The sequence below is a fragment of the Oryzias latipes genome, chromosome 10, assembly GCF_053564925.1.
Source record: "Oryzias latipes strain Hd-rR chromosome 10, Olatipes_Hd-rR_3.1".
In the NCBI taxonomy this organism is placed as follows: domain Eukaryota; kingdom Metazoa; phylum Chordata; class Actinopteri; order Beloniformes; family Adrianichthyidae; genus Oryzias; species Oryzias latipes.
In genome coordinates, this window is record NC_136246.1 from 15,065,997 (window position 1) to 15,081,373 (window position 15,377).

Consider the following 15,377-nt stretch of genomic DNA (forward strand, 5'->3'; position numbering starts at 1 on the left):
CGCTCATAAAGAATAAAAATAATTAGATTAAATAATTAAATAAATATCCTGTCTGGAACATTCTCATGTATAAAGTAAAATCTTTTGTAAAAAAAAAACAGTGTTGTTGCATAATGAGGAAATAAAACACTTTATGTTCTTAATTTGTTATTTATTTATTTTTCGTCCTCAAAAAGTATCGATAAGTGTACCGTTAAAATACCGGATCGATAAGCAGTATCGATAAGAGTAGTAGTACCGTTAAAACCTTAACCATACCCATCCCTAGTTGGTTCCATCAGTGAGCTTCAGAATAGCTTAAAGGAGCTTCATCCAGTTTGGATTCTGCCAGCGTGTTACTTCCTGCAAATCCTACACATGCTCGGTTTGTAAACCACAAGTAGACCCAACAAGTCCCGCATCTTAAAATGATTCATAAACTTGACTTAGCACTTTAAAATCAATTCTATATTAAACTGGTAGAGCAGACAGAAGACATTTGCTTCAGTCCAGCCTGCAGGAGATAAAAGCATGAATCACCTTCTCTAAATCTAGGCTAGACATTAGATCTCTGAGTTTCCCTGTTAGATTGTGATGATAAAAGGATGATTTAGCCCTAATGTGAGGCTAACAAGTCTAAATCTATTGTGACATCAAGATTTCTAACGTGACTTTTGGTCTTTATTACTCTAGAAACTATTGTTTTAGCTTTCTGAGATTTGATCTGTTATTTTTATTTCATGGTAGACGTGTTATATTTTCTTTTTGATGTACTAAGCTATCTAAAGAAGAGGGTCAAGCTTCAAATAGTTCCTCCTGTGCTTTAATTTAGCCAAAAATGATCTATTTAATATTGTATTATATTATATTATATTATATTATATTATATTATATTATATTATATTATATTATATTATATTATATTATATTATATTTATGTTAATCATTAGGTTAAATCAACTGTTCTCTCAATATTTTGAAGTACATTTTCACTTCACCCTATCATGTTCTACTTCTGAAGATATGATAATCAGTCATTTAAAAGTAGTTAAGTAGGAGTTAAGTAAGGGATCACAATATTATTTGTTTCTTTTGAATTGATAAAATAAAAACATCAAATATTACAATAAATGACTACATGCAATATTTGAAAAGGACTTTGAATGGAGTTTGATAACTTATTGAGTGCAAGCACCTTGTTTCAATTCAGTCCAAACTTGAATTTTTGCAGAATTAGAAAAAATAAACACAAACATTGAAAAGAAACAGTTGTGGTTAAAAAAAGGACAAAAAAATAAAATAAACACCAAAACCAACAATAAATGAATGAATATTGTTGAGTCCTTTATATCTATTTCTTAAATCACTGTCTACAATTTCTTTTAAATTTTTAATTTTAACAATTTTAAATATCTTCCCTGCAGCTATTTTATATTTGAACCCCTCTTGTGGATGTATAGTGAATGTTAGCCTTTGTTCTCACAGCTAGTTTCATAAACATATATGATAATCTAAGACCTTATTTATTGTCTCTTAAATGGAAGAGCCTGTGGATGCTCTTTGGTAATTGTTTATTATTATTTTTTTAACATGATTTGAATTATTTTGAAATCAAACAGATCTCCAAGTGTGACTGAACGATTTTAAGAATCACAGACAGGATTGGGATAATCTCTTAAAGTATTAATTTGAAACCCATGATTATTAATTAATAATTAATTAATTAATAATTAATAAACCTTTTTTGTTGTCAGTTCTTATCTACGTAAGCATGAGTTATGGCTCCATCTGGCGTTTCCTGTGTACTACTGCAGTTTTGTTTTCGTGCGTAGGTAAAGCAGACGTGGCATTGACGTCAATTCCGGAAACGACTAGCATCGGAACTTTAACTCCGGGGTTGAGTAGTTCTTTTCTGGAAAAACATAGCGGGCTCACCAAAAATGGTTTAATACCTACTCAAGTAAGTTGGAGCTGATCGTTTTTTGTTTTTTGAACATAAATTAACGTCGCGCGGTTAGTTTTGATCGAATTATAACATGTTACGTAAGAGATAAGTGAAGCAAAAGAGGGTTAGCAGATTCAGCTAGCTAACCGTAGCATGTAGTTAGCCGGTTGGGCCGTGAACAGCTGTGGACGTCTTTACTGGCTTGAGATAACCATCGTTACCTAATGATATTAGTATTTAACTAGTGTGGTGATACATATGTGTAAATTATTGTGATAATAGTTTTGTGTTTTACATTATCGAATGTTAATCGTAGTGGATGCTAACGGTACCTTCTGTTCAAACCGGTGGTTTTTTGTAAGCACTGTTTGTTTGCTGATGATGCCAACAATTCTCTTGTTTTTTGTAGAAATGCGTGGGCCTTTGTTCATGAAGGATTGTCCGCCTTGGATGTGAGCTTGTTCCCACATCGGGAGATCCTTCTGTTTACCGTACAGGCTTCAGGCTGAGGGTTCGGGCGTCGTTTCAGGTATTTTCTGCTTCAAAAGCGGGTTTATAATCCTCTGACGGCAAGATGACGTGCCGCGATCGGACCCTGGAGTTCCAGTCCGCCTGTAAATCTCTGCAAGGCAGACAAGTATGTTATAAACACAGACCACTCACTACACGAACACAATCATTTTATTTTAAATGAAGGTAAAGGGTCTAAACGCCACAATACTACCCATTCTTTTCATATTTGTGTTCTTTGAAGGCTGGATCTGATTACTTTTAGTTTTGTTTTCTATTTTGTTTCTTTCTGTTCCTTGTTTTTATTTTTGTTTTGGGCTGAACTGACTGATATTGGTCCATTAAATCAATCTCTTGATCAATGACGCACATAAAATAATACTTAGTTTGACATTGATCCCAAACTTCTATCAGCCCAATGAAATATCACTAAGTCATATCACATATATCTGTGTGATGGTGCAAGTTTTTATGCTTAGTGTCTTTGTGGTTTTTTTTAAAGTTGTACATTTTTTAAATTATCGTCTTCTCTCATCAGAATGGAGTCCAGCCCAGTAAACCAGCTCTTGCCGCCCTGAGGCAGCGCAGTGACTTCACAGTGATGGCAAAGTAGGAACCTCATTGTTTGCTTTCCTTGTTTGATACAAAAGCTCATAAATTCCTTTACATGAATAGTATTTAATGTTGATGTTTAATATCTGTAACCGTTGGACAATATGTTGTCTTTTTTTTACAGTTATATATTATTTATTTAAAAAAAAAGACTTTTACAGTGATGTGTAGTTGTTTTAAGAAGTTGGACATTTGTCCTCACAGCTATACTAACAGTAAAAATTCTGAGCGACAATAAATCATATTAACGTACTGTTTGAACAGCAGAAATTCAAAATGTTCAAAAAGGAGATTTAGGCATTTAAAAATGTATCCTTTGCTTATGTTTGACTATGCAATGTTCAAATCCACAGATAATTTCAATATTAAGGCTTGGTAGTTGCATTGGAGCTTATTTTTGGATCTCCGCCTTCTTTTGTTTTATCAAGTCAGCCTTAAAGTCCCTCTCCAATCATGTTTTGATCTCTTGTAAAAGCGTTTCCAGTGGTTTTTTAATTATGATGCATTGTTTTCTAAGACATAGTTTCTGCAGTGCGGCAGTAGTTTATTAGAAATTTGCCTCTGAGATGTGGGCAGCTGAATAGAATAACTTGATTGTCATTTTATATGTAAAATGAATTAAATGTTTATAATGTATCTAGTTAATTATAATTAGTTGGTCCCTTAACTTTTGGAGAGAAAGAAAACTTTGTTACAACTTCAGTAAAAAACACAGCGTTTCTGTTTGTTCTTGCAGGAGAATTGGGAAAGACTTGAGCAACACTTTTGCCAAACTGGAGAAGCTCACTATTTGTAAGTTTTTATTTGTTGGCTGCACTAAATGTAATAAATATTTTGTCTGAAATAGTCAGACCATTGGTAATAAATGTATAAAAGGTCATCAGTAGTGCTGATTGTACTGCTTTGATTTTAGTGGCAAAAAGGAAATCCTTATTTGATGACAAAGCAGTGGAGATTGAAGAGCTGACGTACATCATTAAACAAGTGAGCCGAGTTGGAGTTCTTCTTCCTGTTGCTTTGGATGTGGTGAGTAACCCCAGCACCTCTGCTTGGTGTTTGCAGGACATCAACAGTCTGAACAAACAGATAGCACAGCTGCAGGACTTGGTGAGATCACGTGGAGCTCCGGGTGGCCGACACATCCAATCTCATTCTAACACTATAGTGGTGTCACTACAGGTATGTTCATGGATTGTTGAAGTCTCACACTTCATTAATCATAGTTTAGTTTTGAACCATCTGAAAGCTCTAACACATACAAATGTATTTTTTACTATAAAGAAACAAAACCTCCAATAAACTTTACATGTTGTTTGCAGTCTAAACTGGCGTCTATGTCAAATGATTTCAAGTCGGTCCTTGAGGTCAGAACAGAGGTGAGAAACCATTTTCATTTTTCAAGAAAAGTAGAAATGGAGATTTCTTACATTTGAAGTTCTTCTAAAGTCTCAGTCTAAGTTGTTGAAGCGGCTTTCCTTTGTCTGCAGAACCTGAAGCAGCAGCGCAGCAGGAGAGAACAGTTCTCCCAGCCTCCCGTCTCGACTTCTCCCATGATGGCAAACAACTTCAGTAAGTCTGCTGACGTCACACAAACATGCTGTGGCCACTTTGAACTGACTCTGCTTAACACTGTTGGTGGGAGGTGTTTCTTTGAAGCAGCAACTAATCAAGCAATAAAAATTAATAACTAAACGAAACTGATAAACTGTCTTTTAAACTAAATCCTAAAAAAAAAAAGATGACTTTAAAAATGGTTATACTTTAATAATGAACAGTCTTTTTACTAATAATTAAGTTTTTCTTTTGTATTTAAAGCAACAAATTGCTTTCCTGCTTTTATTTTTTTTTAAAAGTATGTAAAGACGGTCAGTCCCCATGGATTATTAAAGTACTAACAATTTAACTGAGTCAGGTGTTTTTCCGGGAGGAGTGTGTTTAGTCAAATCCCTCGTGTGTGTGTGTTCGTGTGTGTGTGTTTACATCATCAGGAAAATGTTTGGTTCAACTCCAAAAAAACTCAACAACTTTCTAAGCAGGTTAACACAGAAGGTGTGTGAGGTTACTAAACAGTTGATGGAGAATTTCTGGGGAACCCATACAAAAATCAGATGGTTTCAACAATGATGTGTAGATATGAACAGCTTTTCTGTTTCACTCCGGAAAATTCTTGCCCAAAATAATCCACAAAATTAATTAATGTGTAATTTTAAACTAGATATTTTGTCAGTGGATCTTGAACTACAGGGGACATCTCCAGAATATTGAAAAAAAAAGAATTTAGTGACATCTGCGCTTGTTATAAATCAATAAATGATAAATTTAGCTAAAGAAGAATTCACATTGAGCATGTTGCATACATTTGTTCTCAAAGATAGTAGTAGAAGTAGTTTTTTTTTAACTGCAAGTGTAAAAACTGCTGCTGTCTTAGAGAACTGCTCAGACTCTTTGTGAATGATTATTCCTGTATTTGGCCCTCTGTAATGTAAAAATTAAAAATATTTTAGGGAGCCGCAAAAAAGGGGCCCAGGAGCCGCACGCAGATCGTGAACCGCGCTATGACTACCAGGGCTATACAACCACAAATGTAAAAGGTATTTCCCTGGAACGTTTGACACTCTGAGCGGGTATTGATTAGTTACTGTGTGTACCTGCTGTGTTTTTCTATCTTGTGTTTTTTTTTTTCCCCCTCTGCAATTCTGAGTTTTTTTTCCAGCCTTGATGAACAGGTGTTTACCTGCTGTCCCCCTGCAGAGAGTTCGGTTCTGATGCAGGATGAGTCGCGCAGTTTGGGAGACGTGGCCATAAATATGGACTCTCAGAGCAACCCTCTGCAGCTCCAGCTCATCGATGAACAGGTAGACAGCTTAGGATGAGTCATTTTGTTTAAAAGCTTTGCAACATGCAACGTTGTATTTTTGCAGAATAATTTGATTCCCTTTTTGGCGTCTTTTCCCTCTAGGATTCGTACATCCAGAGCCGTGCAGACACCATGCAGAACATTGAGAGCACCATCGTAGAACTGGGTTCTATATTCCAGCAGCTGGCACACATGGTCAAGGAGCAAGAGGAGACTGTCCAGAGGTGGGTGTGGAATAGAAAGGGAAAAGCTGCATTATTCATTTGAAGCACTTTCTTTATTGCTGTGCATCACTCAGAGCACTTCACATGTTAAACCTCAGTTGCAGATTAGATTAATGGATTGTTATTTTATTAATGGCAGAGAACTTGTTTTATTAGGTCTTACACTGAAGACAGGCATCATACTTATATGAACAAATGATAATTAAAACTAACTAAGATAGAAAATGTGCCAAAAATAATCATATGGCAAAAAAAGAGGCATTGGGCGATAAATAAATAAATAAAAACCAATAGCGTAGTTTGAGCCTTAGTCACATGCAGCCATATAGGGGCTGCAGGTTGGAAGGCTGTAGAAGGGAACAGTCGCATCTTAAGGGGTGTGTCTTATAGTTCCCTTGTGGCACATGCTGCCACCTTAAGGTATGTTATGAAAATAGAATGTACCATTGTCATGCATGTGGTAAGTCTATTGTGAAGCATTTATAAGGATATTGCACTTATGAAATGCAGATGATGTTTTCACACGGTGCTTGTACTGACCGCATGCAAATGCTGCACACGCAGGGCGTACAGGTGATGCATAAGCGCCCGTAAAACGCCCGTAGGACACCCACACATACTATGCTCTGGTTGTCTAATATCCTAATTCCTAAAAGTCAGGGTTCACAGAAGGAGCACGCACTTATTGTGAACAGCACTAACCAGCCACTAACCGACACAGTCCACAGGGTTTGGCGAGGTTGAAAAAAAAAATCTGTACGACATGCCTTCGTCTAACCTACTTCACCCTCATATGATTTCACCCTGTTTGCTACGACCTGTCGCCTGCAGGATGCCCGTAGGAAAAATGCATGAACATTTTTGCCCCACAGGTTCATTGAGTGGCCTATGACCTTGTTATTTCCTGCGGGCCACCTGCATGCCTTGTATAGGTTGGCCCATTTTTCTCACATAAATGAGATCAAATCCCTCATTTCCGTATTTATTTACTGGTTTACTGTTGTGACAAAAAGGCCTGTGGCTCTAGGCAGGAACGTTTCCCTGAATCTTTCTGTGAAGCAGTTCAACCAGAGCTGAAGAAGCTCTTTTGCTCCACCATCTGCCTGTTTTTGAACAACTCTTCGAGTCTTTTTGTTTCTTTTTCTGTTGGATGTGAATCTTCTGGCAGTTTTCATCATCTCTTAGAAATAACTAACTTGACGGACGATGAGATATGGTGACTCTCACGCTGTTGTTGTCTTCCTCCAATAGAATCGATGCCAACGTCGAGGACACTCAACTAAACGTGGAGGCTGCGCACACGGAAATCCTCAAATATTTCCAGTCAGTCTCCTCCAACCGGTGGCTGATGATCAAAATCTTCCTTGTTCTTGTGGTCTTCTTCATTATCTTTGTGGTGTTCTTCGCCTGAAGAAGAGGAACAGCTGTGGTTGAGGAAAATGTGAACTTTAAACTGGACTTGGATCGTATTTTGAAGAGCGGTATTCTCTATGAGGGTCTAATGGATGCTTGGGATCCTTTCAAAGCGATAAAAGACTTGTGGATTATTCCAAAGCTTCAGACTGATTCTATCCTGATGAAGAGATTGAACTTCAAATGAAACATGCAAATGATCTGAAGTACTCACTTTGTGGAAGGAAGGAGCAGAAAACTGCCCTGTGCTGTACTTTGACCAACTCCTCCTAAATGTTTATTCAAAGTGGCTATAATTTAATAGTTTGATTGTCCAAACTGTCCAACATTTTTTGTTATGTCATCACTATTCCTTTTTTTTCTGAAGAGCATCGCAAACTTGTAATTCTTAACATCGTTCAGTCAAATGTTTTTTGTAACCATACACATTCTGGTTTGAATCTAAGCTTATTTTGCCAAATGGGATGTTCTTAGTAAACTGTGACCGGATGCAGATTTACCCAAGAAGGCCGCTTACTGACAGCTGAAGGGAAGTCTGCAGTGTGAGGTTCGAGCTGCTTGAAGTTCTGGAAGAATGCTGTTTATTAAAACGAACAGCTTTAATGGTTAAACGCTTCACTCACGCAGAGCCACGGATAGAATCGGGTGCTGATGAAGGGGTTCTGCGGCTGAAACAATTCGCTAAAGTGGATCAGTCAGGTTCCCTGGAAGTACTCGGCTGTCTGTAGTCGACTCCTCCTGTACATGACCACAGATTTTTAAGACGAGAGAAGACATTCTTGGTATTTTCCTCTGGTTTTTTTTTTTAGCCAAATGCCTTGACTTCAGTGTACAAAGTGCAAATAGTTCAGATGTATTGATGAGAGAGTGCACAATAATAAAATAATAATCGGATGCTGGCACTCATGGCTGAGACTTTCTTGTGTTAAGAGGATTGGTGAGTGGGGACAGAATTAGCTGTTCAAAGGTGTTACAGCAACTGTTCAGCAGAAAGTTCATCATTTAGAACCCATTTACTGAAATGTTAGAGCCTTGCAGAGCATTTGCTCTCACAGAAGCTAAACAACAGAAAAAAGTTTGTCATTCAGTTTCAGGTTATTTTGATGTAGGTGGACATTTTTAATCGCTGTTACCTCATCTTAAGTTAAGGAATTTGGTCTGAATGTTTAGAATGAGGGGATAAACACATCTTCCTAAAAATCTGTTTTAAGCACCCTAATCGGTTTGTATATCAGTTTTGTTTTAAGGCAATTGACAAACACTAAAATGTTTGAAGTTATGCAAAAGAACTCATAGTTCTTTATTTCATTCTGGCTATAAAAGCTCATTTCTCTTCAATTCTCTAAAATGTCTCTGGTGTCTCCAGTCTAAGGTATTTTTTTCCCCTCTTAGCTGAAGACGTGGATAAACTAAATTGAGGCTTGAAGGTGTTTGTTTCGCTGCCCTTCTCGTTCTGCTTGGAATGTCGCCTCTCTGTCCGCAGTGAGAAACCGGTTTGACTTCGTGTCATTTGAGCCTCAACAGCTGATCCATCCTGCCAATTTCTCCAGTTCTCAGTTTAAATCTCTTCTTTTGGTTTCAGTCATTGGAAATGAAGTACACACAGACATCTACGTGGAGTTCTTTGTTTCCTCTGTAGCTTCTCTGAAGTAAAGTGTGTTTAAATGATAAATGGATGGGGAATATGTCTTTAACTTCTGATAATTCCATGATCATTCAAAATTTATGGACCAAAGGTTATACACTGAAAAAGATTCATATGACAGAAGATGCAGGGCTCTCTGTCAAACAGATTCCACATCTGTCTGTGAAGTAATTATTTAAAATGTTTTTAAAAAAAAATCTAAGTTGTTTAAAAGCGTGATAACACAGACATATTGTGACTATTCTAAACTTATATAAAATATGTTTTGTTTGTTTTTTAGGTTAATTACATGAGTTATCAGCTTTTTAATGATTTTATGTCTAAAGTATCCCAGACAACCATAAAGGAATATAAATGTTATTATTTTGATTGGTTAATGAATAAATTACATACTATATTATAATATAGAATTTAATTCCATTTTTGTTTATTCTTTCTGAGTGCAGTATTTTTAAATCTTATATCTAATCAAAAAAGTAAAATAAAGAATAAATATGAACTGCTTTTTTTTTATTAAAAAAAAAAGAATAAATAAGCCCTTGACCCCTGAATTTCTTTCCAACTATGAACAGAAAAATAACTTTTGTTTTTGCTTTCATGTAGATGCAAACTTAAGATAATTTTGAAGCCAATGGGGTTTGCTGCATATTTGCATCAATAGGGGTTTGTGGTTAAATGACACTTGCATTTCCCAAAATTGCAATCAAATTTATAACAAGACACTGTTTTGTGAAAAAGCAATGTTTTAATTACACTCAAAAGAATAGGACAAGGTATGTTTAATTATTCCAAAAAAAAAGAAATGTACATTTATTATAAAAAAAAAATACAGACACTGCGTAGTCAATTGATGCCTGTAGGTATTAGTTTAACATCAGAGCGGCTGCTAAGTAACCCTGGGATCTGGAGCTAGTCTGCAGCTGCTGAGCAAACTGAGGAGTAGAAACCCAGGAGACCGCTGCTCTGCCTTTTACACAGCAATGGTTTTAAAGGTACAAATGAAGTGATTGGAATTCCAGGGATGACCAACCCTGCCTGTTTTCCAGCTCTACCTGGAGGGTTTGGTGCTGAATACCTTAATGAGGTGAGTTCAGTCAGTCGGGATGTGGGCTCACTGGAGTCAGCTAATCAGCAGCAAGCTGGTCAGGGAGCGCCGGAATACAGGCAGGGTGGCGGCTCTTGAGGACCAGGGTTGGCCAGCCCTGTATCCTTTATGCAGAAGACTTTTCATTTATAGCACGCTCCTTTCTGGACTACAGTGATGTTTGCAAACAAAGGTTAATGAGAAAGTAACTGATGAAACGTGTGCAAAAAAGTAAAATGTGCTTGAATGGGATTTGTTCCAGGAAAGGACAAACTGAAGGAGCTCATTGATCCACAAACGGAGTGCCTTCATGGGCTCTAAAGGTCCATGGTTTGCAGTGCTGCATGGTTAAAGACTGGCTGGTTTTCAACCTTCAGCGCATTATACCTCATTGTCGCTTAAAAACAGATCTTTTCTGATATTTTCAATCCAAGTGGGACTGTTAGGCTAAAACTTCTAAAAGTATTCTTCTTTGATTTGACTAATTTAAGAAAGCCAATTAGTTAAAATAAGAATTGTGGCTGTCCGCCTGTTTCTCTTCCTCTACGGGTTTATGATCCATCCTCCTCTTTGTGCTTCAGTTTGTTCCCTTTGCCAAGTCCTCCCCTTCTCAGCATCCTTTCTCACCCCTGAGCGCTCTGCTCCAACGGGGTGATTTCTGGCATGCTCTTGCTCCTGCCCTTCCTTGCCCTCGCCTTCATGGCCTCCTCCTCTCCCTCTGCATCCTCCTCCTCCTCCTCATCTGACCAATCCACCTGCTGCTGCAGGTTCCCTCTGGAGCCTCTCAGGTTGCTCCCTTTGAACATTTGCCCCGTGCGAAACTTTGTGCGGAAAGTGACAAAGGAGAGGCTCTTGCTCCGTTGCTGCTTCTCGATGGCGGTTGGAGGCTGAGCCTCGTCGTTGCCGTTGACCTCGTCCACACAGTCGCGCAGCACGGTGCGGAAGAGGCGGGGGACCTCATGAACTTCAGGCTCCATCTGTGTGACAATTCTCCTGAACCTAAAGGAAGGTGAAGAAAATTGATTTACACTAAAAAAAAACTTAAACATATGGCAGCAGCCTGGCAGGAACAGGCAGATAGATGATGGCGAAAAAAACTCAATCAATGCAAAATCTCTAGAAAATGTTTGCTTTTTTGATCATGTTCCCTCACCTTTTCCATTCAGCATTTAGTACAGTATCCAAACCAGGAGCAGGACATTGCTTAGGCTGCTAAACAGATTAGTTCGAAACCCCACCTATCCATGTTCTTCCTTAAGTTTACTTCTTCCAGAAATTATTGACTTTTTCCCCCCAACTGGCTTCTTTTTTTAGTTATACAATTGTACACATTAATGTTTACACGTGTCTCTTGTTTCTTCTGACCTGACAATAACGGGGCCACACTGAGCAGGAGGGATCTTGGCACAGAGATCCTGCAGCTCCAGCAGGTCGTTGGGAGTAAGCTGGTAGGGCTGCGGGGTCGGGGTGCTGGCCAGCCAGCTGTAATCGGCGGCAGAGGATGAGCTGCGGCGGCGGCGGCGACCCTCTGTCGCCCTCTCCAAACGGATGCGCTCGGTGCGCTTCACCATGGCCCCCAGCTCCAGCATCAGAGTATTGACGACCAGCTCCTCTGAGGTGCGCTGGCCCGGCACTTTGGGCTCAAGGGAAAAAACAGCAGACCAAGGAAACATCTGGAAAAAATATAAAGTTACGGGGGGGGGTTAACAAATTGGTTAAACTGATGTCAAGACTATTATAATGTCCATTTAAATACAAACTGTTTCTATTTCTGAACAAATAAGATTTAGTCTGATGTCTGTCCCAAACTACAGTCCTACCTTCAGCAAACTGGATTGTTTAACAGAAATCTCTCCAGATGTTTGATGAAGACTCTGGTAGCAGCCGTAGGAGCAGCAGGCCTCATGGGCAAAGTGGATAAATGAGATTCCACCTGGTGCCACACAGTTACCTGACTGCCCGGCTACCTTGGCGGTCCCTGGCAGACAGTGTGTGTACTTGTGTGAGGTGTGCCGGAGCGAGTGTGTGAGTTTGGGATTGAGAATAAATGTCATCCTGTATTAATAAAGAACAAGTGACGAGATGAGCTTACCCTGTGACAGGAGGGTACAGTGCAGGCAGGGCTGCTTGTGTCACAGAGACTGACAGAATTCAGATTACACAGGGTTCATTCTATTCTGCTTTTTATAGTCAATTTAACTGTTATTTTTAAACCATTTCTCTGGTGCTTGTTTCCCAAAAAACCTCAATTTATCGCTGCTTGGGGGGGGGGGGGGGGGGGGTGTCAACACAGACATACAGGCTTTCTCCTGCTTCAAACTAATTTACTGGGACAGAATAACTCATAAACCACTATTTACCAAGATATATTTTCAGGTTTCACACAGAGAAAGCAGACTGCATCTCTATTGTTTGCCTAAACAACACCCTTTATCAAAGAGACCTGAAATTACAAGGCAGTTGTTTTTGAGTATTACTTTGGTATGACATAACTACCCACATAATCTCTCTTTCCTTCATGACAGACTCTCCAGTGTAACAGTGTGTCCCGTCATCCGGCCTGCAGTACTGTCTGCAAGGCTAGTTTGGGTTTCCACACCACTCAGCACTGAGCAACTAAATCCCAGATTACATTCAAATCCACAGCCTACTAGGAAGTATGAGTTGTTGCTATGACTGTCATAATCTAATTACTGCCGCAGACACTCAGTTGTTTCTTTGTTTGCTGCACTTAGCTCTAAAATGGAAACATTTCTCATTTTATTGTAATGAAAGTTTGGGTTTGCTTGCAGCTGTTTAATGAACAAAAACCTGTTAAAACACTCGTTTTTACATCTGATGATGTGAATAAATGACATGCTTTCACATGAAGGTTTGGTTTCGCTTTTTATCTTTAACACAGACACAAATGTGTGCACAACTAAATGTTTTAAGAAAGAACCGTGTCTATACATTCCTTCACAACAGTGATTCATCCATAGAATAGAAGACCATGCAAACAGATGGGTCAGCAGATGCTGAGGCACATGGGGCCGGAGGGTCACCAACAGTCTGCAGTTAAAAACCACAGACTTCTATACTTCATGCCGCCTTTAAATCAGTTGCATCCAACTTTCTGATTTTTTTGTGGAGCTGTTTCTCAGGGGCTGGGCTTAGACCCTTAATAACTAAATGCCTGTTTCTTTCTCTCCTCTTTTGTTTCTTTTTTTCAATTTGGTCCAACAAGGAATGCATACAAATATAATTTTCATAAATAGAGCTTAGCCTCAAATACAAAAGGGGTTTATACAAATATACACTCAGTCTGTCTGAAGATCCATAAACCCCAATTGTAACAATAAAATATGTCCAATACAAGAGGCACTCAGCTCTGATCTGCTTACTTAGCTGTTGGACAGGACAAGTTAAAAAAATAACAACAACAAAAAAAAGACTGAATGCCTCAAAGGAGTTTGTGGACAACTCCACGCTTCCAAATGAGTAGGAATCATTTGGCCTACTCCTGTAGGATGTCCGCACTCTTCTGCACTAAGTAAACATGGTAGAAAAACAACAAAAACACGGATGGGAGTTTGGTGTGAGAAAACTTTACTGTCCTGCACAAAGTCCTGACCAAAGCTCTGAAGAAAACCATCAGGGTATGGACTGTGAGTCTTGTTGGTGTCATCATCTGTCAAACATTCACAGGAACACATTCCTCTGTTGAGAAAACATGCAAGATCCTCTTCAACTGCTACTATCTAACTGTGCTGATTACTTTTGTTTTAGTTTGTTGGATTGGATGAATGATGTTAAAAGCAACAAGACTTCTAGTTTGTTTAACAATGTCTCATATAAGTTTCTTATATGTGCTTCTGTATGTGCTCACAGCCAACAGCAGGTCACCCGCCTGGTCACAAACTGCACTGTTGTGATCTACCACCAGCATTCGTCACAAGTCAGCCAACATGGTGGTGTGTGGCACAAACAGCACGTCCAAGCTGATGCTGATGGCTGATGGATTAGATCAGGCATGTCCAAAGACCAGTCTATGGGCCAAATTCAGCCATTAAATTTCCACCGGCCTGCAGGGTCCCTTAAAAAATCTGGAATATGTGGATTTTCTAAAAATCTACTTTGATTGTGGATTTGATCGCACGGCCCTTCTGTGACGGTTTCAGGCTCATTTCTAAAAATGTCAACTAAAAAAATAAAAAAGAAAAGCTGACAGTGAGAGCAACCACTTCCAGGACAAGTGGAAATTGACATCTTTTTTCAGTGAAATATGAAAGAACTTTGTCTGCCCAATGTGCCAAGAGACTGTGGCTGTTATCAAGGAGTTCAATATCTAAAGGATGACAAGACATGCTAACTACGACAAGCTAACTTGGAAGAAGTAAAAATTTGGTAAAAACATCTATTCATGTGAATAAATGTAAGAAAAGTAAGCCATTGCAATAAATATTTCATTTGCATTTAATGTCAGTAAAAAAGTTCAAAGAATGTCAGGCCAAATGGTTGGCCCTCAAACAGTTTTACCTCACCAAATCCATCCTTCTTTTCAAAAAGTTTGGACAGCCCTGGTTTAGACAATGACTGTTGGTAGTCCATTTTTATCCTCTTCTGCTAAATTCTGGAGGTACTGTCTGATAAACCTTGACCTACGGGGTGAGGGTTATCATCTTGGAGGATTGCATTTACTCCCAGATTTTGGAGATAAAGGGTTGCCATTGATTGCAGAACCTCATCTGAGTATCTCTGGAACTTCAGTGATATTTCTTGCACTTATTATCAATGAAAACAAAGACAGACTTCATACTATTTTTACAAAACTACTTTTTGTTCAGTGTATTACATTTTAACAGACTCTCTTTAAATGAATCCTCAGACTTTGGTTATGACATACTTTGGATATGTTGTTGGTTATATATAGTGAGGCTCTGAGAGCTTGAGGCTGCAGAGATGAAGATGTTGAGGTTCTCTTTGGAAGGAATGAAGATAAGAAAATAGGGGCATGACGATTCATTTTAACAATGGTGGGATTCACATCATAATTTGGGGTTGCTTGTTCGCTTCAATTAACAACTTGCCTCAGAAAGATCTATTTGGTTGGATTGTTGCAATATAAC

General features: G+C 38.6%; 2 protein-coding genes across 3 annotated transcripts; one reads left to right on the plus strand and one right to left on the minus strand.

Moving 5' to 3' along the window:
* Positions 1-2,395: 2,395 nt before the first annotated feature.
* Positions 2,396-8,442, plus strand: stx5a (syntaxin 5A). 2 transcript variants are annotated; one of them, XM_004073148.4, is made up of 11 exons: positions 2,396-2,561; positions 2,973-3,043; positions 3,783-3,838; positions 3,960-4,030; positions 4,109-4,225; positions 4,366-4,422; positions 4,534-4,615; positions 5,551-5,637; positions 5,798-5,901; positions 6,006-6,127; positions 7,379-8,442. In XM_004073148.4, the coding sequence occupies exons 1-11, from the start codon at positions 2,499-2,501 to the stop codon at positions 7,536-7,538; spliced, it is 990 nt and encodes a 329-aa protein (XP_004073196.1). In that variant the 5' UTR covers positions 2,396-2,498; the 3' UTR covers positions 7,539-8,442. The 2 variants fall into 2 exon arrangements, with proteins under 2 accessions (XP_004073196.1, XP_078810192.1); XM_078954066.1 differs by lacking the exon at positions 5,551-5,637.
* Positions 8,443-9,910: 1,468 nt separating this feature from the next.
* zgc:162144 (RD3 domain-containing protein) lies at positions 9,911-12,314 on the minus strand. Its single transcript, XM_004073210.5, has 3 exons — positions 12,090-12,314; positions 11,635-11,942; positions 9,911-11,268 (listed from the first exon to the last, which is right to left on the minus strand). The coding sequence occupies exons 2-3, from the start codon at positions 11,940-11,942 to the stop codon at positions 10,893-10,895; spliced, it is 684 nt and encodes a 227-aa protein (XP_004073258.3). The 5' UTR covers positions 12,090-12,314; the 3' UTR covers positions 9,911-10,892.
* Between the last annotated feature and the right edge of the window lie 3,063 nt (positions 12,315-15,377).

Coding starts and splice junctions, on each gene's coding strand:
- stx5a (XM_004073148.4), top strand. CDS start 2,499: ATGACGTGCCGCGATCGGACCCTGGAGTTCCAGTCCGCCTGTAAATCT. Junction 3,044..3,782: donor GACTTCACAGTGATGGCAAA/GTAGGAACCTCA, acceptor TTGTTCTTGCAG/GAGAATTGGGAAAGACTTGA. Junction 5,638..5,797: donor TACAACCACAAATGTAAAAG/GTATTTCCCTGG, acceptor GTCCCCCTGCAG/AGAGTTCGGTTCTGATGCAG.
- zgc:162144 (XM_004073210.5), bottom strand. CDS start 11,942: ATGTTTCCTTGGTCTGCTGTTTTTTCCCTTGAGCCCAAAGTGCCGGGC. Junction 11,269..11,634: donor TGTGGCCCCGTTATTGTCAG/GTCAGAAGAAAC, acceptor ACCTTCCTTTAG/GTTCAGGAGAATTGTCACAC.